We start from the raw sequence: 24,492 nt of genomic DNA on the forward strand, positions 1-24,492 counted from the left end.
GACTGAAGACCGACAGGTCGTAGGTTTGAATCTGGGGAGAGTGTGGATGAGCTCCCTCTGTTAGCTCCAGCTCCCCATGCAGGGACATGAGAGAAGGATGGTAAAACATCAAAACATCTGGGTGTCCCCTGGGCAGATGGCCTTGCAGATGGCCATCCTTGCAGATGGCCAATTCTCTCACACCAGAAACCACTGGCAGTTTCTCAAGTTGCTCCTGACACAAAAAAATTAGTGCAATTATGCCAATTCTCCTATCGATGATCCTGCAATCATACTTCTGCATACCCTGCCTTCCCACAATATGGCTATTCCTTATTATTATTATTCATTATTACTGTTGTTGTTATTGCTGACAACCTAGCAGTTCGAAAACATGCAAATGTGAGTAGATCAATAGGTACCACTCTGGCGGGAAGGTAATGGTACTCCATACTGTCATGCTGGCCATATGAAAAGACTGTTGCATCTGTCAAGTAGGAAATTTATATACCATGTTATGCAGGGAGGCTAATTTAACTAATTTACAATGACATAAAATCTTCCAGCAGCATGCAGAAGAATGAGGAAGTATTCCATCAAAGGACTCTGTGTCACAAATGGACAGTGACGTGGCAACCGGAATTGAGCATACCCTCATGAAGTCTGAAAAGCTGGAATGTTAAATTGCCTCTGTGTCAGTCTATATATGTTGTATGTCTAATTGGCACTGAATGTTTGCCATCTATATGTGCATTGTAATCCGCCCTGAGTCCCCTACGGGGTGAGAAGGGCGGAATATAAAAACTGTAAATAAATAAATGAATGGCATTATGTGATATGGACTACTCAACCACAATGCTAGTTTGCAACCTTGGTGTGATAAAGTCCTAAAAGTTTCCAGTTTCTTACTTGACAGAACACTCTGAATACAAAGAACTGAAATTCGCATGCTTTTTTATGGACCATAACTGGACTTCTAGCCACCTTTGCTTTTGCTTGGTTTTTACTTGTTAGCATTTTGTCCATGCCCTCCAGTTGGCTCCGTTTGGCAGGCACATCCCCAGTTAATCCCTTGGCATTCTGCATTTCCAGCTGTTTTTAAAATGCATCCGTTTATCTTTTCATCTCTTATTCCCCTCCCATGTACGCAGTGTTCTTCCATTGCTGCAAACTTCAAATAAATAAAAAAGTAATTTACAGTCAGCAGTGTCCTTCAGTTGCTGCAAACTTCAAATAAAAAAAGTAATTTGCAGTCAGCCTAGTAGGAGAAGACGAATAAATAACATGGCTGCAAAGTCTCCTAGCTTGTCTGTTCTTCCTCATTGCAGGGTGAGTATCCCTTATCCAAAATGCTTGGAATCAGAAGTGTCCCACATTTGGGATTTTTTCAGAGTTTGAAATACCTGCATGAGATATCTTGGAGGGGGACACAAATCCAAGCACAAAATTCATTGATGCTTCATATAAAAATTATGCACATAGTCTGAACGTAATTATTTTAAGAATGTTGTGCATGAAACAAAGCGTGTGTACATTCAACCATCAGAGAGCAATGGTTTTACTATCTCAGTCACCCATGCAAACAATTCTTTGCTTTTGTCTTCTAAGCTGTGTGTGTCCTGATTTGGCCTTTAGGATTAGCTAGGCACTCCAGGTTCCCCAAACCTGCGATTTTAGCAGAGCTGAAATCACTTAACAAATGTCTTCTGGTGATGATAAGGTCATGATATGCAACAGGCTTGCTGTAGTATGCTAATCCACCATCCTCTTTTTTACAATGATATCCTTAGCATGTCCCCAAGCAAGACAGAGAGAGGCTTGACTTTTCTCTTTGGAAACATCTCAAAAAACTATTTATTTACGGTATTTGTTGCCCGCCTTTCTCAGCCTTACGGCGACTCAAGTCAGCTTACAGAAATTGGCAAAATTCAATGCCATACATTCATAAAGTACAGTTAAAAACATTCAACCCAATATTACAAGAACCATATAAACCAGTAAAACATATCAGCAGTGCCGTCTGTAAAGATCCCTTACCTTACCAGCCTGGGTGGCAGGGCCTAGGAGAAGCAGGCCAGTTAGTTGCAGCTTTAGAAGGCCAGGCAGAGGGCAGCAGGAGCCATTTCAGTTTAGGGAAAGCACCATTTCAGAGAGGGGGAGTGGCCTAGGCCCGAGTCAACCTTAGAACAGCCAGGATTGGTTTATTAAAGGGGGCGGAGTTTAGACTGTTTGGAGGGAAAGAAGAGGGCTTTTTCAGTCAGTCTGTTGATGTTAGAGTTTAGAGCAGGATTAGAGAAGTTTTTAGGAGTTCGTGTTAAGAGTAGGCAGTTTGCCTTAAGTTTGCCAGCGGAGTAAGCTGTAGCAAACTGGGTACAGCTATTTAGGGAAGAAATAGCTGGATTTTGTAGTTAGCTAGGCCACAGTTGAGGGTAGCTAAGCTACAGTTGTATCTTGACAGAGATTCAGCTCCTGTCAAGTATACTTGGTTTTAAAGAGAAGAAAATCTCTGAATCTTGTAACAAAGAAAGAACCATTCACATGTAACCGTTACGCTTTGAACACAAACCAGCATTTTCTATGTAACAGCCAAGCTTTAAACAGCACTTTCTTTCTGTATTCCATCAATAAACTTTTCCTTGATTATTTTTAAAACTAAAAAGCCTGAGTCAAGTGTACCCTTTGTGGCTATAGTTATTTTCAATCAACCCCACCTGTTTTCCTTTAAACAAATAAGAAGACACAGTGCTTGGTGATATTAAAAAGCATTTTTACTATTTTAAACAGCTAGGGTGTTCCTGTACATTTGTTTATGGTGGCAGCGGAAGTTAATCATAGAGACATCCCCTCAATCGTTATATAGGTGCCCGTGAATTCTTTATATTGGAGGGACAGTTGGTGGGATCTGCTTTACCCCCTGTCCAGCTATTATTTGTTTGCCATATACCGTGTCTTTATATCGTCCTGTTAAAAACAATATCGAACAACATCGTCTAGTCATTCCGTGTTCGTTCTTCATATTTCATAATTATTTATTCTGCTGCATTTCCAAACGCTTGTTCAAAGAGCCCAGTTTTTACTCTCTTTCTGAAGGTCAGGAGGGAGGGGGCCCATCTAATATCCCTGGGGAGGGAGTTCCACAGCCAAGGGGTCACCACTGAGAAGGCCCTGTCTCTCGTCCCCGCCAGACACGCTTACGAGGAAGGCGGGATCAAGAGCAGGTCCTCCCCAAACGATCTTAGATTCCTAGATGGTTCATAAGGAGAAATGTGTACTATGTCTACATAAAGATTAGAAGCAGGACAAAATTCACATGAAATAATATTTCACATAAATCACAAATATATGGAGAAACAACAGGAGAAGAGAATGCAATGCAAGGTTGGAATTAAGATCACTGAGATGGGAAGGTTCAATGGAAGAAGTAGGTATAGTCGAAGGCTTTCCTGGCCGGAATCACTGGATTGTAGTAGGTTTTTTTCGGGCTATATGGCAATGTTCTAGAGGCATTCTCTCCTGACGTTTCGCCTGCATCTATGGCAAGCATCCTCAGATCATACCTCTGAGGATGCTTGCCACAGATGCAGCAGGTGTGTGAGAAAGTCAAATTGTACTTACAGTCCTCCATGGATGTACCTCATAAATCTTAATCCATGTGTGTGTGGCGGATATGTTCCTGGACTCTGTGTGGGTATGCCAAACCACACATTGGACTAACCCTATTGAACTAACAACTTCCAGCAGAACCATAACATTTTTTGCCCCGGATGACCTTTGAGATCATAACCTTTTGGAAAACCAGAATCCCCAAAACCTTTTGGAAGTATGACCTTTTGGAGATTAATTGGCATTCACTACCATTTTGAAAATCACAACACTTTTGTAAATTATAATCCTCCTGAGAAGCCTTAAAAACTCGTTTGAGTGAATCTTCTCTTTAGTGGTAAATATCCACTATTATTCATGCAAGGCAAATTAGGTTTCTCAGCTGTTAGACTGATATACCTGGTTATCCCTTTGAACTGTTAAGAACAAATATTATGCCAATACACAAAATAGCCGAAGTACTATTTCAGTTGCCCAAAAACATCTACTCCCCCATAAGAAATGATGCTCTCAAGAGACAAAATAAGTACCCTTTGTTAAAAGTAACATAGTTCGTTTACGTATAAACCTCATGTTTTCAGCATACAGGTACACTGCTTATCAGTTGAAACGGTTTAAACAGTAAGGGAGGGCCCAAGTTTGGAGGGCCCAAGTTTGCCCATGCCTGCTCTAAGCTGAAAGTCACATTTTAAGAAGACTCCATTGTCATCCTATGCAGTCATTTTATGGTCTTTGTTATAAAGGTAAAGGTAGTCCCCTGACATTAAGTCCACTCATGTCCGACTCTGGGTGTTGGTGCTCATCTCCATTTCTAAGCCGAAGAGCCAGCGTTGTCCGTAGACACCTCCAAGGTCATGTGGCTGGCATGACTGCATGGAGCGCCGTTACCTTCCCGCCGGAGCGGTACCTATTAATCTACTCACATTTGCATGTTTTCAAACTGCTAGGTTGGCAGAAGCTAGGGCTGACAGCGGAAGCTCACACCACTCCCCGGAATCGAACCTGAGACCTTTCGATCAACAAGCTCAGCAGCTCAGTGCTTTGGGATGAAAAACCAACACTGAAATTATTTCAAATTATTAAATTATACAGAAATTCTGGACATATATGTTCCTATATTTTGATTTTGATTCTTGAAACCATTTTAAGTGTAATTTTATCTTCTGAAAAGGAAAGGCAGTTTTAAAATGTACTTCTCTGAAGGGGGGGGGATAACAATAATAAGAAATAACTTCTGATGCAAAGTAAAAAATATTTTGGAGGATAAATGCAATTATTTTGAAGACTGTCCCAAAAGCTTTGTTCCCTGACCGGGAATCGAACCCGGGCCGCGGCGGTGAGAGCGCCGAATCCTAACCACTAGACCACCAGGGAAGTTGCCCAACCAGGCTTCGACAGTTTTACACTACGGGTTCAAAGGGATTTGGCTGTAATTTGTTTTATGTTGAGTTTAGTGCAGTCATGGGAAAACTTTCTGACTTGGAGACCACATGCTAGCTAGCACACCCTGCTAGGAGGACTGGCTGCCTGGTGATGGAAGGAAAGGAGGAAGGAAAGAGAGAAGGAAGGAAGGAAGGAAGGAAGGAAGGAAGGAAGGAAGGAAGGAAGGAAGGGAGGGAGGAAGGGAAGGATGGAAAGACAAAAGGGCAGGAAGGAGGGAAGGGAGGGAGGGAGGGAGGGAGGGAAGGAAGGGAAAAAGGGAAAAGAGAAGGAAGAGAGGAAGAAAAGGAAGGGAGGAAGTGAAGGATGAAGGAAAGAGAGAAGGAAAGAAAGAAAAGGGAAGGAAGGAGAAAGAGGGAGGAAAGAGGGAAGGAAGGACGAAAGGGTGGAAGGGAAGGATGGAAGGAGAAAGGGATGGGAGGGAGGGAAGGATGAAGGAAAGAGAGAAGGAGTGAAAGAGAAGGGAAGGAGGGAGAAAGAGAGAGGAAAGAGGGAAGGATGAAAGGCTGGAAGGGAGGGAAGTAAGGAGGAAGGAAAGAGAGAAGAGAGGGAAGGGAGGGAGGGAGGGAGGGAAGGATGAAGGAAAGAGAGAAGGAAGGAACGAAAAGGGAAGGAAGGAGAAAGGGTGGAAGGGAGGGAGATAAGGGAGAAGGAAAAAGAGAAGAGAGGGAAGGGAGGGACTTTATCTCCCTGGAGGGACTCAGATTGGATTACAGTTTTACATATATAATGTAAACACTCAATGCCTTTTTACACAGTCAACAATGACATACAATATACAGCCTTTTCCCTTTCCATCTCCGGCATCTGGAGGCGATTCTTCATTCTAACCAGAGGAGCCTGTTGTCCATAGACTTCTCCAATCGTGTTGCCAACATGTCTGCATGGGGCACCCTTTTACCACCCCACCGAGGCGGTACCAATTTATCTACTTGCATTAAATGCTTTCAAACTGCTAGGTAGGCAGAAGCTAGGGCTGACAGCCAAGAGCTCATCCCAACACGCAGCTTCGAACTGCTAACCCTCCGGTCAGCAGAATTCCTGCAGCTAGCAGTTTAACCCACTCATCCGTCGTGGCCCTCTCTGCCAAAGGGTGCCTTACCAAATGACAACTCCCAGGATTCCATAGCATTGGGTCAGGCCAGTTACAGTGGTATCAAACCATATTGAATCTACAGTGAAGATGTGCCCTTTCAATATTTAACGGCCTGATTCCAACACAAAATTAGGCTTGATTAACACCACTAAAACCTCAGGCTACCATGATAGATATTTCATACACCAAACCTATGATTCAGCTACTGTTATGAAGCCTACATAGTAGAATTATATTTTGTATTATAAATCTCATTTTGTATTTTGTATTATAAATCTCATTTTTAAAAACCCGTATGTGGCCGGTGCAATGCTTCATACATCATAGAATCATAGGGTTGGAAGACACCTCATGGGTCATCTAGTCCAACCCCCTGCCAAGAAGCAGAAAAATTGCTTTCAAAGCATCCCCGACAGATGGCCATTCAGCCTCTGCTTAAAAGCCTCCAAAGAAGAAGCCTCCACCACACTCTGGGGTGGAGAGTTCCACTTCTGAACAGCTCTCACAGTCAGGAAGTTCTTTCTAATGTTCAGGTGGAATCTCCTTTCCTGTACTTTGAAGCCATTGCTCCATGTTCTAGTCTCCAGGGCAGCAGAAAACAAGCTTGCTCTCTCCTCCCTGTGATTTCACCTCACATATTTATACATGCCCCTCATCATGTCTGCTCTCAGCCTTCTCTTCTTCAGGCTAAACATGCCCAGCTCTTGATGCCGCTCCTCATAGGGCTTGTTCTCCAGACCCTTGATCATTTTAGTCACTCTCCTCTGAACACCTTCCAGCTTTTCAACATCTCTCTTTGATTGTGGTGGCCAAAATTGGATACAGTGTGATTCCAAGTGTAGTGTAACCAAGGCAGAATAGAGGGGTAACATGACTTCCCTGGATATAGGCACTAAACTCCTATTGATGCAGGCCAAAATCCCATTGGCTTTGTTGCCACATCACATTGTTGGCTCATGTTTAACTTGTTGTCCACAAGGACGCCAAGATTTTTTTCACATATATTGCTCTCGAGCCACGCGTCCCCCATTCTGTATCTTTGCACCTCATTTTTTCTGACTAAGTGGAGTATCTTACATTTGTCTCTGTTGAACTTCATTTTGTTAGTTTTGGCCCATCTCTCTAATCTGTGACGGTCGTTTTGAATTCTGTTCCTGTCTTCTGGAGTATTGGCTCTCCCTCCCAATTTGGTGTTGTCTGCAAACTTGATGATCATGCCTTCTAAACCTTCATCTAAGTCATTAATAAAGATCCTGAACAGGACCAGGCCCAGGACAGAACTCTGCTGATGGCACTCCACTCGTCACTTCTTTCCAGGATGAAGGGGAAGCATTGGTGAGAATCACCCTCTGGGTTCATTCACTTAACCAATTACAGATCCACCTAACCATAGTTTTGTTTTCCAGAAGGCTATGGGGTACCTTGTCGAAGGCCTTCCTGAAATCCAGGTACACTACATCAAGGCATTCCCTGCATCTACCCAGCTTATTCTGTTCTCCAAGAGCTCTCAAGTCTGTGGCACGAAGATATTTATGGTCCCCCATCACAAATTTCCTGGAATATTTTTTTAAACCCACAAGCATTTGAATAAAGTCGTTAAAATCTAGACTTTTTGGAAAAAGTGAATGAAGTTTCAAAAATTCTGTTTTACAAGGAGAAGAGTACATCTCTTCTTTCAGTAGCCATCTGAAAGCAGTTGGTGTGGACCTTCAGATTTTTGTTATCTGGGATTATCCGGGATGTTTTCTCCGTGCACTTTGACTGCATGACAGTATTTCACAAAGGCTCAATCTACAGCAGGCATGGGAAAACCTCGGCCCTCCAGGTGTTTTGTACTTCAACTCCCACAATTCCTAACAGCCGGGAGCCTGTTAGGAATTGTGGTAATTGAAGTCCAAAACACCTGGAGAACCAAAGTTTGCCTGCACCTGATCTACGCTGTTAAATAATTAAGCTTGAACTGCATTATATGGGTATATACTGACCATATAAAGCAGTTTGGACTGCATTATTTGGTAGTGTCGCTCCAGAATAATATATAATCAAAGAGAAAGGTCTTTCAGTGCATCCTATATGGAGGAAAGATATTATTTTGTCAACAAAGGTAAACAAAGGTAGTTAGAAAAAGGGATTGATCACAGGATTTGGTGGTCTTTGAACATTCCCAATTACAGGGTGAGGATTAAGTCAAGTAAAAATCCAACAAGAAATCCCCCAAACAAAGAACAATAAAACACACAGGCAACAAAGTATTGAGTGAATAAAGCTGCCAACAACCTGGTTTATTGGGAAAGCAATAGATACTTGGTGTTTCTGTTCCTTGCAAACATAAACATCATAAACAATTTTTCTCTTGGCTCTGGTTTACAATGATGGCAAACGTCCATGGAATCATTCCCTCTCCATCTCTTTGAGAAGGAGGGATGTTGGAAGTGATAGCGTGATGTCTCGATTACAGGATGTAATAGTTGTAGGAAGGCAGCAAAATATGCTAAAGTCTCTTGTGTATTTTGGGGGTCTTCCACAGGGTCTATGCTTGGCTCTCTCCCTCTTCCTGTCCCTGCCACAGGAGGGGTCCCCCTTTCTCTAGGCACATTCGATGGGGGCTGCGGGGAGCTCTTCAGGCACATACTTAGCCATCTCCTTGGTCATGGCCTCTTTCAAGGCAGCCTGGACATCGGTGGCGCTGATGTCCAAGGCCTCGTCCTTCTGGCTCAGGGTGGCCTCTACATGGGTGGCCACGTGGTTGTACATGTCCGTCAATATGGTCTTCACCAGCATCCGGGCCTTGCCCTCCATTCGCACCTTGGGTACCTGCCGCAGGATCCTGCCAGCAAAGCGATGGGGAAAGCATATCTTGTCCTCTTGCCTTTTTGGCCTTGGCTTGACCTTCTTGATTTGGCGCTTCAGCCGAGACTGGCGCTTCTTCAGTTTCTGAGGCAGTGACCTCTTCTGCTTCCGGTTGATCTTTCGGAGCTTCTTTTGGGACTTCTTTCTCCTCATATCCCGTGTTTTCTTTTTGCCTCGCTGTTTAGCAGCCATGGCTCTTCCTTTCTCCAGAAACCCTTGGCTCAAATGTCACTGGACTCAAGCTGGGGACAGTCCCTTATAGATAAGCACATGCAAATGAAAGATCTGTATGGAGCATGCTGATTGGGTGTCACCTTCATCGTAGTCATAGGAGGCATTGTTGCATGGGATAGCATTATGACTTAATGCTGACCATAACCTAGACATCTTATCAGGCCATGACAACTCTATGTAACTTCTTGGTGTTCGACTTTGCATTACTTTTGCAATTAAAATCAAGATCCCAATAATCTGAAGCTGCAAATCCACACTGTAGAACTGTCATCATCACCACCACCATCATTTTATCTGCATTTCTTTAAGACTTGATGCAGGGTACAGCACAGTTAAAATACACAGATAAAATATAAAATCATTAAAAGACATACATTAAAAGATAAAAAGGTAAAGTTTTCCCCTTGACATTACGTCTAGTTGTGTCCAACTTTGTGGGGTGGTGCTCATCTCGATTTATAAGCCAAAGAAACAGCGTTGTCCATAGATGCCTCCAAGGTCATGTGGCCGGCATGACTGCATGGAGTGCCGTTACTTCCCGCAGAGGCGGTACCTATTGATCTACTCATATTTGCATGTTTTTGAACTACTGGGGCTAACAGCAGGAGCTCACTCCACTCCCCAGATTCAAACCACCGACCTTTTGGTCAGCAAGTTCCACAGCCCCTTATTAAAAGACACAGACACATTTAAAACATTTGTCTCAATAGAACGTAGGCTGAAATTCATAGGTTGGATTTGGGTAACACCACCTTAACTGCCAGGGATCAATTGAATTCATGATATATTATTTACCCATCTCTGTCAAAGAGCTGGAGTGCCACAACAAACCATACATTCCAGGATGGAACAATGGCAGTTAGTGATGTCAAAATGTTATAATTTGGCAGTGTGGATAAGAGTGTGTTATATCTAATAATTTTGAAAAAATAAACACAACCTATCCTTAAACTGGCTATCATCATTATCCAAACTTGATTGTCTACGTCAGGGGTCCGCAATTTTTTAAACGGATGGCTAGGTCACAATCCTTCAAACTGCTGGAGGGCCAGATTATAATTTGAAAAAAATGAATGAATTCCTATGAACACTGCACATATCTTATTTGTAGTGCAAAAAACACCTTAAAACAATACAATAATTGAAATTAAGAACAATTTTAACGAATATAAACTTACTAGCTGTCCCCTGCCACACACTGCTGTGGCCCAGTCTGTTGATCTGGAAAATAAAGTAATGAGAAAGTGTTGGTTTCCAATATATGTAATTTCTTTATGCTTGTGGATAAACAGTATTTCTTGCTATCTCTTTGTCAGTGTTGATGTGAAGAGTATCTGGTTTGCCCACCCTGGAAAATGCAATATATCATTGTTCTTCTTTAAGGGTCCCTTTCAAATCTATGATACTATATCTCTGTGTGTGAGAATCATATGTATCTATCTGTCTGTCTATCTGTCTGTCTGTCTGTCTGTCTATCTATATCGATGGCTGGATGGCTCTTTGTCAGGAGGACTTTGATTACGTTTTCTTGCCCTGATGAAGGGAGTTGGATTGGATGGCCTCAAGTATTTTCTGTTGGTCATGGGGGTTCTGTGTGGGAAATTTGCCCTGATTCTGTCATCTATGGAGTTCAGAATGCTCTTTGATTGTATGTGAACTGTGAATCCCAGTGACTACAACTCCCAAATGTCAAGGTCTATTTCCCCCAAATGCCATCTGTGTTCATATTTGAGCGTATTGAGTGCTTGTGCCAAGTTTGGTTTGACCTCACTACCTCTGAGGATGCTTGCCATAGATGCAGGCGAAACGTCAGGAGATAATGCCTCTAGAACATGGACATATAGCCCGAAAAAGCTTACAACAACCCAGTTTCCCTTTGACATTAAGTCTAGTCGTGTCCAACTCTGAGGGGTGGTGCTCATCTCCATTTCTAAGCCGAAGAGCCGGCATTGTCCATAGACACCTCAAAGGTCATTTGGCTGGCACGACTGCATGGAGCGCTGTTACCTTCCTGCCAAGGCGATACCTATTGATCTACCCACATTTGCATGTTCTCGAACTGCTAGGTTGGCAGAAGCTGAGGCAACAGCGGAAGGTGTCTGTAAATATATTTTAGCCATTTGTTGGTCACTTCATTAGCAAACATCGGACCCCAAGATGAGGAACCCCAGAGTCTGCTGCTCCATAAGGATGAATAGGGAGCCTGCACTGACCTTTTTACTAGTTTCAAGCCACCTTTCATTGAACTCCTCTAGGATGTTGCACAAGCATGACACACCCAGAACTCAGGGAATAACCACACAGTAGTTAGCATAATTCCTTCACAATAATATCAGAAGACACATAGTACATATGTGGGCTTGAGTGCCACCAGTACGCTGATGACTGGCTCCCTTCCTATCTAGGAACGACCTGGTTACGGTGATCCAGGTGACTGTCATCTCGAGACTTGACTACTGTAACGCCCTCTACATTGGCCTTCCTTTGTCAGTGATCCGGAAACTGAAGCTGGTGCAAAATGCAGCGGCTCGCCTTCTCGCCGGGGTGCCGGCGAGGTGTTGTATCACCCCAATTCTACAACGGCTGCACTGGCTTCCAATTGAGTACCAGATCACTTTCAAGGTGCTGGTAGTAACCTTTAAGGCCTTATATGGTCTGGGGCCGGCGTACCTGAGGGCCCGCTCATCCCCCTACCAACCCCAGATATTACTTCGGTCCAAAGACCAAAATTTGCTTGAAGTCCCCAACATCCGGACTTATCATCTGTCCTCTACTAGGCAGAGAGCCTTCTCGATTGTGGCCCCTTATTTATGGAATGCCTTGCCAGTTGAAACCCGAACCCTCCGAGAGCTACTTGCTTTTCGGAAAGCCTGTAAAACCTTTCTTTTCCGACAAGCTTTCGATGGGTGAATAACTCAGGACTATGTCTGTTCTCGTTTTTATTGTATTTTAAAGTTGGTTGTATTGTTTTAATCTACTGCTGTAAACCGCTCCGAGCCAAATTGGGAGTGGCGGTATACAAGTCAAATTAAATAAATAAATAAAATAATGGTCTTTAGAAAGAGCCATAGGGTTTTTCCTGATAGAATGCCAGCCGCAGATGCAGGCGAAATGTCAGGAGAAAATGCTGCTAGAACAGGCATGAGCAAACTTGGGCCCTCCAGGTGTTTTGCACTTCAACTCCCACAATTCCTGGCCTCAGGCTCCTTCATTTTTCCCCTCAGCCATTTGCCCATGCCTGTCAGAGGCACTGAGATCTGACTACTAAAACAAAAATCCATAATCAGCTGAGTTTCAACCAGAAGCTTCTTACATTCTTGTTCACTATTTAAAGTTTCATCTTCATTCAGATGTTTCTTTCTTAAAGTTCCTTCTAAGGCTGAAAACGCACATTTGCACGTGTAAAGGATATTTTGGCCAAATAACATATTTTCCCTAAAAAGATGCTATTATTGTTTTCAAAAGTACTTTGTTCCCTGACCGGGAATCGAACCCGGGCCGCGGCGGTGAGAGCGCCGAATCCTAACCACTAGACCACCAGGGAAGCTGTAGGAAGTTTATCAAGCCTAGTATATACAATCTATAATTATTACAGTTCTCTGGTTCTAAATTGCTTTTTTTTTCAAAAATAAAAAAATTCCAATACAGGAAAAACTATATGTATTGTATCCTACTCGTAAAATGTATCTTTTGCCTATCAGGGCAGATATTTTCCAAAGATATTTCCCTTTTATACTTATTTTTCTCTTAAAAGCCTTAAAACTGATACTTTGTAATTCTTTCTTTTAAAAAAACTGATCTCCTTTTCGTACCTCTGCTTTATTCTCATTGTTGCAAACGCAGCAAAGGAAATTTGAAATAAATAGGGGGGAAAAAAGGGATGTGTCAGAAGTGGGATTTGAACCCACGCCTCCATTCGGAGACCAGAACACCCAGAGCTGGGAAGGGAAGAAGCCTTGAGTCTGGCGCCTTAGACCACTCGGCCATCCTGACACTCACGCTCTAGTCCTTGAACAAAAGCTTCTAATACTTGCAAGGCCTTCTTCTACCCATGAGATTGCTTTGCAAATTATTCTTTGGTGAGTTAGAGAATTCTCCAAAGAATCTTCCCTCTACCAAAAAAAATGAGGCCCAGATAATAATATAATATAATATAATATAATATAATATAATATAATATAATATAATATAATATAATATAATATAATATAATATAATATAATATTAATTATATTAATTATATGATATTATATATTTTTAATTTTTATTTTTATGTTTTAAGCTTACACCTGTATTTAATATATATTGCATTTAATATATCTTCTTCTATATGTGTATTTTAACTGTATCCTGCCTGGAGTTTTGGGGAGAGGTGTGTAACAAATACTTTTTATTGACACAAATGATTTTACTGTGTTTTAATCTATTGTCTACGCCTTTTAGTGATTTTATATTTTATCTATGTATTGTAACTGTGTGGCACCCTTCCTCAAGCCTTAAGGAGAGGCAGATGAAATAATAATAATAATAATAATAATAATAATAATAATAATACGAATTCCAATAAAATAAGCATACGAAATCCAGCACATAGATCTCATTTGCTGTGACATACTGTATTTTTGTGTCAGTAAAATAATAATAATAATAATAATAATAATAATAACCAAGCAGCAAAGAATTGGTGGGATCATAAACCCACAAAGGTCATGGAAAATGAACAGGCAAACATACTGTGGGACTTTCGAATCCAGACTGACAAAGTTTTGGAACACAACAATTGTGGAAAAGAAAAAAATCTGGATTATGGATGTCGCCATACCAGGTGACAGTCGCATTGATGAAAAACAACAGGAAAAACTCAGCTGCTATCAAGACCTCAAAATCGAACTGCAAAGGCTCTGGCATAAACCAGTACAGGTGGTCCCAGTGGTCATCGGCACACTGGGTGCCGTGTCAAAAGATCTCAGCTGGCATTTGGAAACAATAAACATTGACAAAACCACAATCTGTCAACTGCAAAACGCCACCTTACTTGGATCTGCGCACATCATTTGAAAATACATCACACAGTCCTAGACACTTGGGAAGTGTTTGACTTGTGATTTTGTGATACAAAATCCAGCATGTAGATCTCGTTTGCTGTGACATACTGTGCTTTTGTGTCAGTAACACAATAATAATAATAATAATAATAATAATAATAATAATAGGTTACTATGAGTTTTGCAGGCTGCAAGGCCATGTTCCAGAAGCATTCTCTCCTGACATTTTGCCCACATCTATGGCAGACATCCTCAGATGTTGTGCTGTGAGTTTTCCGGGCTGTAAGGCCATGTTCCAGAAGCATTCTCTCCTGACATTTTGCCCACATCTATGGCAGATATCCTCAGATGTTGTGCTGTGAGTTTTCCGGGCTGTATGGCCATGTTCCAGAAACATTCTCTCCTGACATTTTGCCCATATCTATGGCAGACATCTTCAGATGTTGTGCTGTGAGTTCTCTGGGCTATATGGCCATGTTCCAGAAGCATTCTCTCCTGATGTTTCACCCACATCTTTGGCAGGCATCCTCAGAGGTTGTGCTGTGAGATTGTGTTTCCATATCTGAGCCTGCCTGTGTCTGGAGATGTTCATATTTGTAGAGTTGGAAGAGACCTGGTGGGCCATCCAGTCCAACCCCCTGCCAAGAAGCTACTGAATTCAACTTGTTATCAAGCCTACATAGTAGAATATTTTTGTATTGTAAATCTCATTTTTAAAAACCCGTATGTGACCTGTGCAATGCTTCATAAGTCATAGAATGACTACCCCTGTAGAATCATAGTATCCTAGAGTTGGAAGAGACCTCATGGGCCATGCAGCCCGACCCCCTGCCGAGAAGCTGGAAAATTGCATTCAAAGCACCCTCGACAGATGGCCATCCAGCCTCTGTTTAAAAGCCTCCAAAGGAGGAGCTTCCACCACATTCCTGGGCAGAGAGTTCCACGGATGAACAGCTCTCACAGTCCGGAAGTTCTTCCTAATGTACAATTGGAATCTTCTTTCCTGTAGTTTGAAGCCATTGTTCCACGTTGTAGTAGGGCAGAAGAAAACAAGCTTGCTCCCTCCCATGTATAAATATGTGCGTTCCCTTCACATATTTATACATGGTTCCTCACAGCTTTCTCTTCTGTTGGCTAAACATGTCCAGCTTTTTGAGCCACTCCTCATAGGGCTTGTTCTCCAGATCCCTGATCATTTTAGTTGCCCTCCTCTGGACACATTCCAGCTCGTCAACATCTCCCTTTGATTGCAGTGCCCAGAAATGGACACAATATGATTCCAGGTGTGATCTGACCAAGGCAGAATAGAGGGGTAGCTTTGTGTTATGCTTTTAATTGCCTTTCATTTTTTATTATATTTTAACTTATGTGATGTACATTTTTAGTTGTACCTGGTTTTTTAAGGTTCTGTAGGCCAGCCTTGAGTTCCAGACTGGGAAAAAGGTTATTATGGCTATAATTATGCAAATTATATTGTTAGAGGCTAATTCAGAATTTTCAAGCTATAGGATTAGATGTTTCAGTGAAAAAAATAATTTGCCAGGGTAAACTACAACTTGTGGGTCAAAAAGATTGTACAATGAGGATTAAGTTAATACAAAAAACACCAAGAAAAAACACACAAACACCAAAGGGGTTGAGTGGATAAAGCTGCCAACAACCTGATTTATTGGGAAAGTATCTTTTCTCTTGCAAACATCATGTCATAAACAATTCTTTTCCTGGTTCTTTGACAATGATTGCAAATGTTTTAGAAGATAAGATCCATGGGATTCATTCCCTCTCCATCTCTCATTGGTCTTTTGGATGAGGGTTGTTGGGGATAATGATGGTGATGTCTCCGGACATTCCCAGTGAGATGATGCAATAGTCTTAGGAAGGCAGCAAAATATGCTAAAGTCTCTTGTGTATTTTGGGGGTCTTCCACAGGGTCTGTGCTGGGTTCCCTCCCTCTGCCTGCCCCTGCCACAGGAGGGATCCCCCTTTCTCTAGGCACATTCGCTGGGGGCCGCAGGGGGCTGTGGCTGTTCATCCACATGTTTGGCCATTTCCTTGGTCATGGCCTCTTTCAGAGCGGCTTGGACGTCGGTGGCGCTGATGTCCAAGGGCTCGGTCTTCTGGCTCAGGGTGGCCTCCACTTGGGCGGCCACGTGGTTGTACATGTCCGTCAGCATGGTCTTCACCAGCATCCGGGCCTTGCCCTCCATCCGCACCTTGGGCATCTGCCGCAGGATCCTGGCGGCAAAGAGACGGGGGGAGCAAATCTGATTCTCTTCCTTACTGGTCCCTGCCTTGGCCCTTGGCTTGGGTTGGCCCTTCTTCATTTTCTGAGGCAGTGACCTCTTCTGCTTCTGCTTGAGCTTTTGGAGCTTCTTCTGAGGCTTCTTCTGGGGCTTCTTCTTCTTCATATCCCGGGTTTTCTTTTTGCCTTGCTGTTTAGCAGCCATGGCTCTTCCTTTCTCCAGAAGTCCTTGCCTCAAATGTCACAGGACTCAAGCTGGGGACAGTTATTTATAGATGAGCACATGCAAATGGTGGAGCTGCAGGAAAAGTGCTGATTGGGTGGCCTTGCCTTTATTGTTGCTATGACACCATTGTTAGATGTGCATGTGATTATGACCTAGGCACAGCCATCAGAAAACCTTGCCTCCTGGCAGATGATTTTGCAAGGACTGAATCAGTCTTCATCACCTGTAATAAGCATCTTTGTCCTTTCTGTTATGTATTCCATATTTTTTTAAACCTGGCTATCATTTACATTACAATATTTCGACATCACCATAGGATTTCTGAGCCCTCCAGATGTTTGACAATAAGCTTTACATGCTAATACCACCAATCCCAAGGAAAGTTGGAAGGTGGATGTACAACCACATTGCCACCCAAGTGGAGGCAAGGCTGGAGGGACGAACAATTCCCTCCCCAAAACCCCAAAACAAGAATATAAGGATCAGAATCACAAATGCACCCCCTTGATCTGTAGTATAAATTGTCTTTGGGGTTTTTGGTCATGAGTCCCATCCCCATCACCCTCTAGGACAGTGGCTCCCAACCATTTTTTTTTACCGGAGACCACTTTGACCAGGGACCACTCTCCAACATTAGAACCAAAAGGGTTACGAATCGGTTTTTGGTCAACTTTAGATTCGGTTTGGTTATTTGGAATATTGAAGCAGAAAATTGCATTTATTTATTTCGTATCAAAAGCATTGCATAAATTAGTATAAAACTGATAAAAATAAAAGTTGGGCAGGCGGCTAAATATCTTTTGACCAAAAACAGGCAACAGCAATGGCATAGTTTGTGGCCTCCAACAATTCTTCCTCTTTACAAGAGGCAGGGCATAGTGGACAAGCATACAGATGTGGAGTTGTCTGTTCTGCTCCACAGTCACACAAGGTGTGGGATTCTTTTAGGCAGTGCCATTTTGCCAGGTTGTCTTTTGATCTGCCCACTCCACTTCTGAGTCTGTTCAGGAACTTCCAAGTTGCCCATTCTTGGTTTTCCCCTGGAGGAAGACCCTTGTGGAAGGCCATCCAGTTGGGATTTCCTGGTTTAGCTGGCCAGAGGGATACCCTTGCTGTTGCTGGGGGGACGCCAAGAGGAGTGGTAGTTCTCATAAAGCTTTTCCTTGATTTGAGTCTACTGGGAGGAGGCTGGTAGCCATGTAGTGGGTGGCTTTCACAGTGTTCAACCTTATTTCTCTCACATTTAGCAGCAATTTCCCGTCACACATCGGGGGGGGGGGGGGGGGGGGAATGCCAGCTAGCTTGTAGAGTTTGTCAACAGGTATAGGTTTAAGACATCCTGTGATCAGCTCTAGTGGATAGACCACATCAGCTCTAGTTTCTGATACAGAACCTGTGCCATCCACTAGACTCCATCTGCTCACCCACATAAATCCATATTTAATAATCTAGAGCTGATGTGGTCTATCCAATGCAGTTTTTTGAATCAGCATTCCCAAATAACCAAACCAATTTCTCTTCAACCCAATTGTATTCATAAACAAGAATACAAGTGACTCACATGTATGTTTTATTCACAAAACTTGCTAGAAGTATTTGTGCGTGTTATTTGAGATTGCTACAAACTGTGCAGGGAATTTGTTGATTTGCTTTTGATGGATGTGTGTAGACACAGAGGTGGCCTAGGTAATTTTCAACGGTAAGCAAACAGTATTTTGGCGCCCCCCCCCCCCCAACCAATCATTGATATATATTTTCTGTTTGTCGTGAGAGTTCTGTGTGCCATATTTGGTTCAATTCCATCATTGGTGGAGTTCAGAATGCTCTTTGATTGTAGGTGAACTATACATCCCAGTAACTACACTTGCCGCACTTGCTCCCTTGCCTGGCCCACTTTGGGTCCGGAGGCGTGCCTGAAGACCCCGGCGTGTGCACCAAAAGTCACCTCTTCTCCTGACTTTCTCCTCAGCCATTGGGACCAAGAGAGAGAGAGAGAGACAGAGGTGGAGATGCCCACCTTTCCTGAAGGTAGGCGCAAAAGCAAAGGAGGGAGCGGAGGTGGGGGATACCTCCAGCCAGAGGGGCTCTCTCTCTCTCTCTCTCTTGGTCCCAATGGCTGAAGAGAAAGTCAGAAGAGGAGACTTTTGGTGCGCACGCTGGGGTCTTCAGACACGCTTCCAGACCCGAAGCAGGCCAGGTGCGGCGGCTCCGCCCCTTGGCCCACCCTCGGATTGGGGAGAGGAGAGGAGGCAGGTGGAGCGCAGGTGGAGCGCCGGGGGATCGGTCATGGGGAAGGGATCGAATGCGGAGAACGATTGAGCTCCGGCTCTGCTCGCGCACCAGGTGGCTGGGTGGAGCAGGAACGGGAGGGGCTAGGCGAGGCTCAAGGGCCCGGCCCCTTTGGGAAGAGGATCGCCCGGCAGCGAGGCAAGAAAGCCGAGGCTCCCCCCGGACTGCTAGGGCTGTTGTGAGCTGAGGGGGCGCTCTTCAAGTGGCGGTCGAGGGGCATTTACAGAGGCGCCTCTGCGCCCCTGGCAAAAAATGGCTCTCACAGTCAGGAAGTTTTTCCTCATGTTCAGATGGAATCTCCTCTCTTGTAGTTTGAAGCCATTGTTCCGCGTCCTAGTCTCCAGGGAAGCAGAAATCAAGCTTGCTCCCTCCTCCCTGTGGCTTCCTCTCACATATTTATACATGGCTATCATATCTCCTCTCAGCCTTCTCTTCTTCAGGCTAAACATGCCCAGCTCCTTAAGCCGCTCCTCATAGGGCTTGTTCTCCAGACCCTTGATCATTTTAGTCGCCCTCCTCTGGACACATTCCAGCTTGTCAATATCTCTCTTGAATTGTTTTGCCCAGAATTGGACACAATATTCCAGGTGTGGTCTAACCAGAGCAGAATAGAGGGGTAGCATTACTTCCCTAGATCTAGACACTATGCTCCTATTAATGCAGGCCAAAATCCCATTGGCTTTTTTTGCCGCCACATCACATTGTTGGCTCATGTTTAACTTGTTGTCCATGAGGACTCCAAGATCTTTTTCACACGTACTGCTCTCAAGTCAGGCATCCCCCATTCTATATCTTTGCATTTCGTTTTTCCTGCCAAAGTGGAGTATCTTGCATTTGACCCTGTTGAACTTCATTTTGTTAGTTTTGGCCCATCTCTCTAATCTGTCAAGATCGTTTTGAATCCTGCTCCTGTCCTCTGGACTATTGGCTATCCCTCCCAATTTGGTGTCGTCCGCAAACTTGATGATCCTGCCTTCTAGCCCTTCATCTAAGTCATTAATAAAGATGTTGAACAGGATCGGGCCCAGGACGGAACCCTGTGGCACTCCGCTCGTCACTTCTTTGTCATCATGTTAACCATGCCACTGGCTGGGACCCTCTCTCCGTGAAGACTGCGTGTTGATTGGCTTTGCACCAACCTCCACACCTTAAAAAAACTCATACACAGGGCGTCTTCCAAGAAAAATAAAACCCTTAGAAGGCCATCATACTCAGACAACGAGGGATTGCCTAAGAAGAAGGAAGAAGGTGGTTCATGGACCACTGCTGGGTTAGAGAAAAGATCACCTAGATCAGGGAATCTCAAACTTTTTCAGCCTCAGCACTCTTTTTGAAGCAAAAGATTTTTGTGGAACCCCAAAATAAATAGATAGATATAATATAATATGTATATGTATCAGGCATAGGCAAATTTTTGCGACATTGTGTTTTAAAATTTGACAGATGGCTTGGGCCAGTGGCAGATAGATGGAGAGTGTTTGAAAAAAAAAACATGAAAAAATTCCTTCAGGGAAGAAAGAAAGCACAATACAATATTTAAAATGAAGAACAATTTCAACCAACATGAACTGAACAGTATTTTGGTGGAAGACACCATGAGCCATCCAGCCCAACCCCCTTGTTGCACACCATGGCTGGAAGCACACCTTTGAACCCACAAACACTCCCAAGTTCTTTAGCATATAAACAGTTTATTGAATAAATGCAAGCAATATCGAAAAAGGTGAAAAAGGCAAGTAAAAGATTATGTAAGAAAGTCTAAAAACAATCCAACCCAGCAGGTAAGCAAATATAATCCTTCAAGAAAGCAGTGTTGATACTTAATTCCACAGCAAAATCCACAAATGCATAGTCCTTAAAACCCACAAAGGATAAAGTCCCAAGTCTCTTGAAAAGTCAGGAAACAAGGTTACACAGATCCAAAATCCACAGAAGAATTACACAGGAAAACATTCACCAAAAGCAACTTGAACATGAGTCTTGAGCAGAGAGTTCCATGAATCTTGACAGGACATACATACAAGACTTGATTGGTAACCGACGTTGCGCTCACTGAAGGCAATGCTGTGAAAGCCCTATATTTATTCAAAAAGACCTACACAAAATGCATTCCGATTCCCTCCTTTGAACTCTCCTTCAAATTCCTCTTTTCCCTTATCCTGACAGACCTTCTGACTCCCCCTTGCAGGTGGCGATCTTGACAGATTTAACCCCTTCTATCAAAGGTTGATATGCGGGGACATGAGAGAAGCCTCCCACAAGGATGATAAAACATAAAAATAATCCAGGCATCCCCTGGGCAACGCCCTTGCAGATGGCCAATTCTCTCACAACAGGATGCTCCTGACAAGACAAAAAAATAATAATCAAAGGTTGATTCCTCCTGGTTGCTCATTAACACATTCCTTTCACTTTCCTTATCTAGCAACCCAAACTGGTCCCCATCAAACTGTCTGAAACCATTCTATCTTTAGGACTAACAATCCCAGAATCTTCTAACTCCCTTTTCTCTGCGGTTTCTTCTGTGCCCTCTTCTTCACTCACAAACCCCTGAGGATCTACATTAAAATCCAACATGGAAATCTCTAAAGGGTCTTGCTCTGAGGGAAATTGAACATAGCCATAATCCTCGTCTGGAGGCACTGCAACAACTCCAGTCAGCTGAGACCTACACCCCTTTGGCCATCCAAGAAAAGCACAATCAAAGTACCCCGACCACCGAGTCTTTATAATAACAATCATCATCATCATTGGAAACGCTGGTGGCAGGACTGCTGACCAACAGGTCAGTAGTTTGAATTTGGAGAGAACAGGTTGAGCTCCCTCGGTCAGCTCCAGCTCCTCATGTGGGGACATGAGAGAAGCCTCCCACAAAGATGGCAAAACATCAAACATCCAGGCATCCCCTGGGCAACGTCCTTGCAGATGGCCAATTCTCTCACACCAGAAGCGACTTGCAGTTCCTCAAGTCGCTCCTGACATGAAAAAAATAATAATCATAATAATAGCAGCAACCCCAGGGGCCATCCAGTTCTATTCCCTTCTGCCATGCAGAAAAAAGCACAATCAAAGCACCCCCTGAGCAGTGAGGTGACAGGGAAGTAGGGTTTTGGAAGAAAGGAAGGCACAGGGTAAAAGATCTGGGTGGTGAGGGAGCGGGGGGGGGGGGGGAAGGCTTTTGGGGGCAAGGGGACCGAGGGAAAATGCCTTTGGTGGTGGTAAGGGAGGCAGGGGGAGGAGCAGGAAAGAGGAAAAGCTTGGAGGGGAAAGGAGAGAGGGAGGAGGAAGAAGGAGGAGAGAGTGGAGCCCCTCAGTATGCTTCATGGAGCCCCAAGGGCTCTGTAAAGCACTTTGAGAACCACTGACCAGTAAATATAAGTACTCCAGGCCAACTCTGGATGAGCTTAGGAATCCCCTAAGGTCTGGGCAGCAGTGCAAGGAAGAGGCCATAAGCTGGATTCTTACTACAAAGGCTTTTATTGCGGGCCAAAGTAAAAAGGTGGTAGTGCCCCCTGCACAAAAGTTCTGTCGCAACCTGAAATGGGATTGCACGTTTTTAAATCACTTTTCACAGAAAATTGAAAACACATTCTGATATGGAGATATTGGAAATATTTATACATATATTGTATGTATGTTAGGAGCACTGAAATATAGAAAAATCCGGTTCTCTCTGTATTAGGAAGCCAAGCTGACAGGACAAAAAGGATGCTGAAGGAGATCTGTGTTGAAAGGGGGAGGAGAAGCGGGGCCCTGTTATCTATTCATTTCAGAGGCCTGGGACAGCGTGGCACAGGCCATGCCTTCTTTCTTCTAAAAGTAAGGAGTGTCTCTCCCTCCCTCCTGACAGGTCAAAATAGGCCCCTTGATGGATCTGTGTAAGCTGAATCATAGTCTTTTCTTTAGAAAAAAAAATACAGAGACATGCCTCTTGCATGTAGAAAGATAATTGGATATTTCTATTATGCTTAAGGTGTGTTGCATCCTAGAAGAGGAACAGGACCCTCTAATCATTAATTACATCACACCTTGAATGAAGGAAGAGCCCTTTTTATTTGAAGAATAACTGGAGCCAATAAAAGAGATGAATATAAAATAAATAGAAGTCCAAAAGCAAAAAGCCCAAATAAAGCAGCAACATTAGCAGTGTCCAAACATAGGAATAATAACAATGTCCCAAAGCTTGCAGAAATAATCCAAATGCAGTGAATGACAAAAAGCCTTCAAAATAAAACCATGAACAGACGAGCCACTGCTAATCCACTTGAAAAGCCAGACGAGGCCACATGAAACAGGAATATCAAGGAGACTTGAGTCTGATTCCACACAATGCCTGGTCTAAAGAAATTTCTGTAAGAGCTCAATTTAAATCCCAAAAACTGATTTCTACTCCCCCCCCCCCCCCCAGTTTTTGCTCTTAACTGCCGAATTCTTTCTGACCTGCGTAAACATTGGGCCTCTTGACGGTTCTGGCTGATTTCCAGACGGCGACTGGTCTTATTTATCTCCTTATTAACTGCAGCAGGCATGAAACTATCTTGCAAACTCGAGCCTGGAGAAGGGGTAAACTTTCTTCCCTTGCTGTGACAGGAACTCTCTTATGAGAACTTAACCTTTCCCCTGACCCTTCTCAATCAGAGTCTGCAGTAACCTTATTGTCCAAAGTGTCTCCATTTTGCACCTCATCCTCATTGATCACATCAGGTTCACTATCCAAGTGAGACCCCGAAACATTAGAAGGGGGAGACACAATCACAGATTCAGGCTCAAACTCAGGCTGAGTCCAAACATTGTGATGCAGTGATGATGTTACTTATGTAGAAGCCTGTTTCTTTGTTTGCCTGCATTTGAAGATGCAGGCAAACAAAGATGTATAAAAGGGAAAGTCAACACCTTTATCCTCACTCTGATTTGCTTTTGGAGGAGATTCCATGCCAGGGTCTCAGCTGAAAATAAAAACGTATATTTCTGTCTCTACAAAGGATCGCTTTTCGTACTATCTCTCCAATCAGCCACAACAACTCTCACTGGTGTTCAAAGATCAATCATTTCATTGGTCTAAGCTGGCTAATACATATTTTGTTGGCTCTCTATGACTCTAACAGACAGGAAGGCACATGTGGGATCTTAACAATGGCACAACTATAGTGTTGGAAAGTATCTATAGGTCAGTACTTCAAGCGGCTGGGGAATTAAGGGAATACAAGCTAGCCAGTTCTGTCCTGATGTACTTGTATCCTCGAAAAGTAACTTCTCTCTTTGCCAAATTGTCAGCATTTTCTGCAAACAAGGGCCTCTGCAAATCAGGACACATGGGACTTTCAATCATTGAAAGCATTCCCTGAAAATTTCCTTTTAAAACTAGGCCTCCCTCATTAAAGGGAAGCAAGTCAAACAGTTGTAAGTAATCTTATCCTGATGAACGTACAATCAGAAACATCATGCTCAGAGCAAAGGTCACATCGCCAACCCTGTATGACAGCCAAAA

At 43.4% G+C, this 24,492-nt stretch overlaps 1 protein-coding gene and 3 non-coding genes across 4 annotated transcripts; all 4 read right to left on the minus strand.

The window, feature by feature from the left end:
- Nucleotides 1-4,884: 4,884 nt before the first annotated feature.
- TRNAE-CUC (transfer RNA glutamic acid (anticodon CUC)) lies at nt 4,885-4,956 on the minus strand. The gene has a single exon. It is a non-coding gene; the product is annotated as a tRNA-Glu (tRNA).
- A 7,718-nt stretch (nt 4,957-12,674) lies between these two features.
- Nucleotides 12,675-12,746, minus strand: TRNAE-CUC (transfer RNA glutamic acid (anticodon CUC)). The gene has a single exon. It is a non-coding gene; the product is annotated as a tRNA-Glu (tRNA).
- A 339-nt stretch (nt 12,747-13,085) lies between these two features.
- Nucleotides 13,086-13,195, minus strand: TRNAL-CAA (transfer RNA leucine (anticodon CAA)). Its single transcript has 2 exons — nt 13,158-13,195; nt 13,086-13,131 (listed from the first exon to the last, which is right to left on the minus strand). It is a non-coding gene; the product is annotated as a tRNA-Leu (tRNA).
- A 2,702-nt stretch (nt 13,196-15,897) lies between these two features.
- LOC137096022 (uncharacterized) lies at nt 15,898-16,798 on the minus strand. Its single transcript, XM_067463406.1, has one exon. The coding sequence runs from the start codon at nt 16,692-16,694 to the stop codon at nt 16,236-16,238; it is 459 nt and encodes a 152-aa protein (XP_067319507.1). The 5' UTR covers nt 16,695-16,798; the 3' UTR covers nt 15,898-16,235.
- Between the last annotated feature and the right edge of the window lie 7,694 nt (nt 16,799-24,492).

This window comes from Anolis sagrei, chromosome 2 (assembly GCF_037176765.1).
Source record: "Anolis sagrei isolate rAnoSag1 chromosome 2, rAnoSag1.mat, whole genome shotgun sequence".
Classification (NCBI taxonomy): Eukaryota; Metazoa; Chordata; class Lepidosauria; order Squamata; family Dactyloidae; genus Anolis; species Anolis sagrei.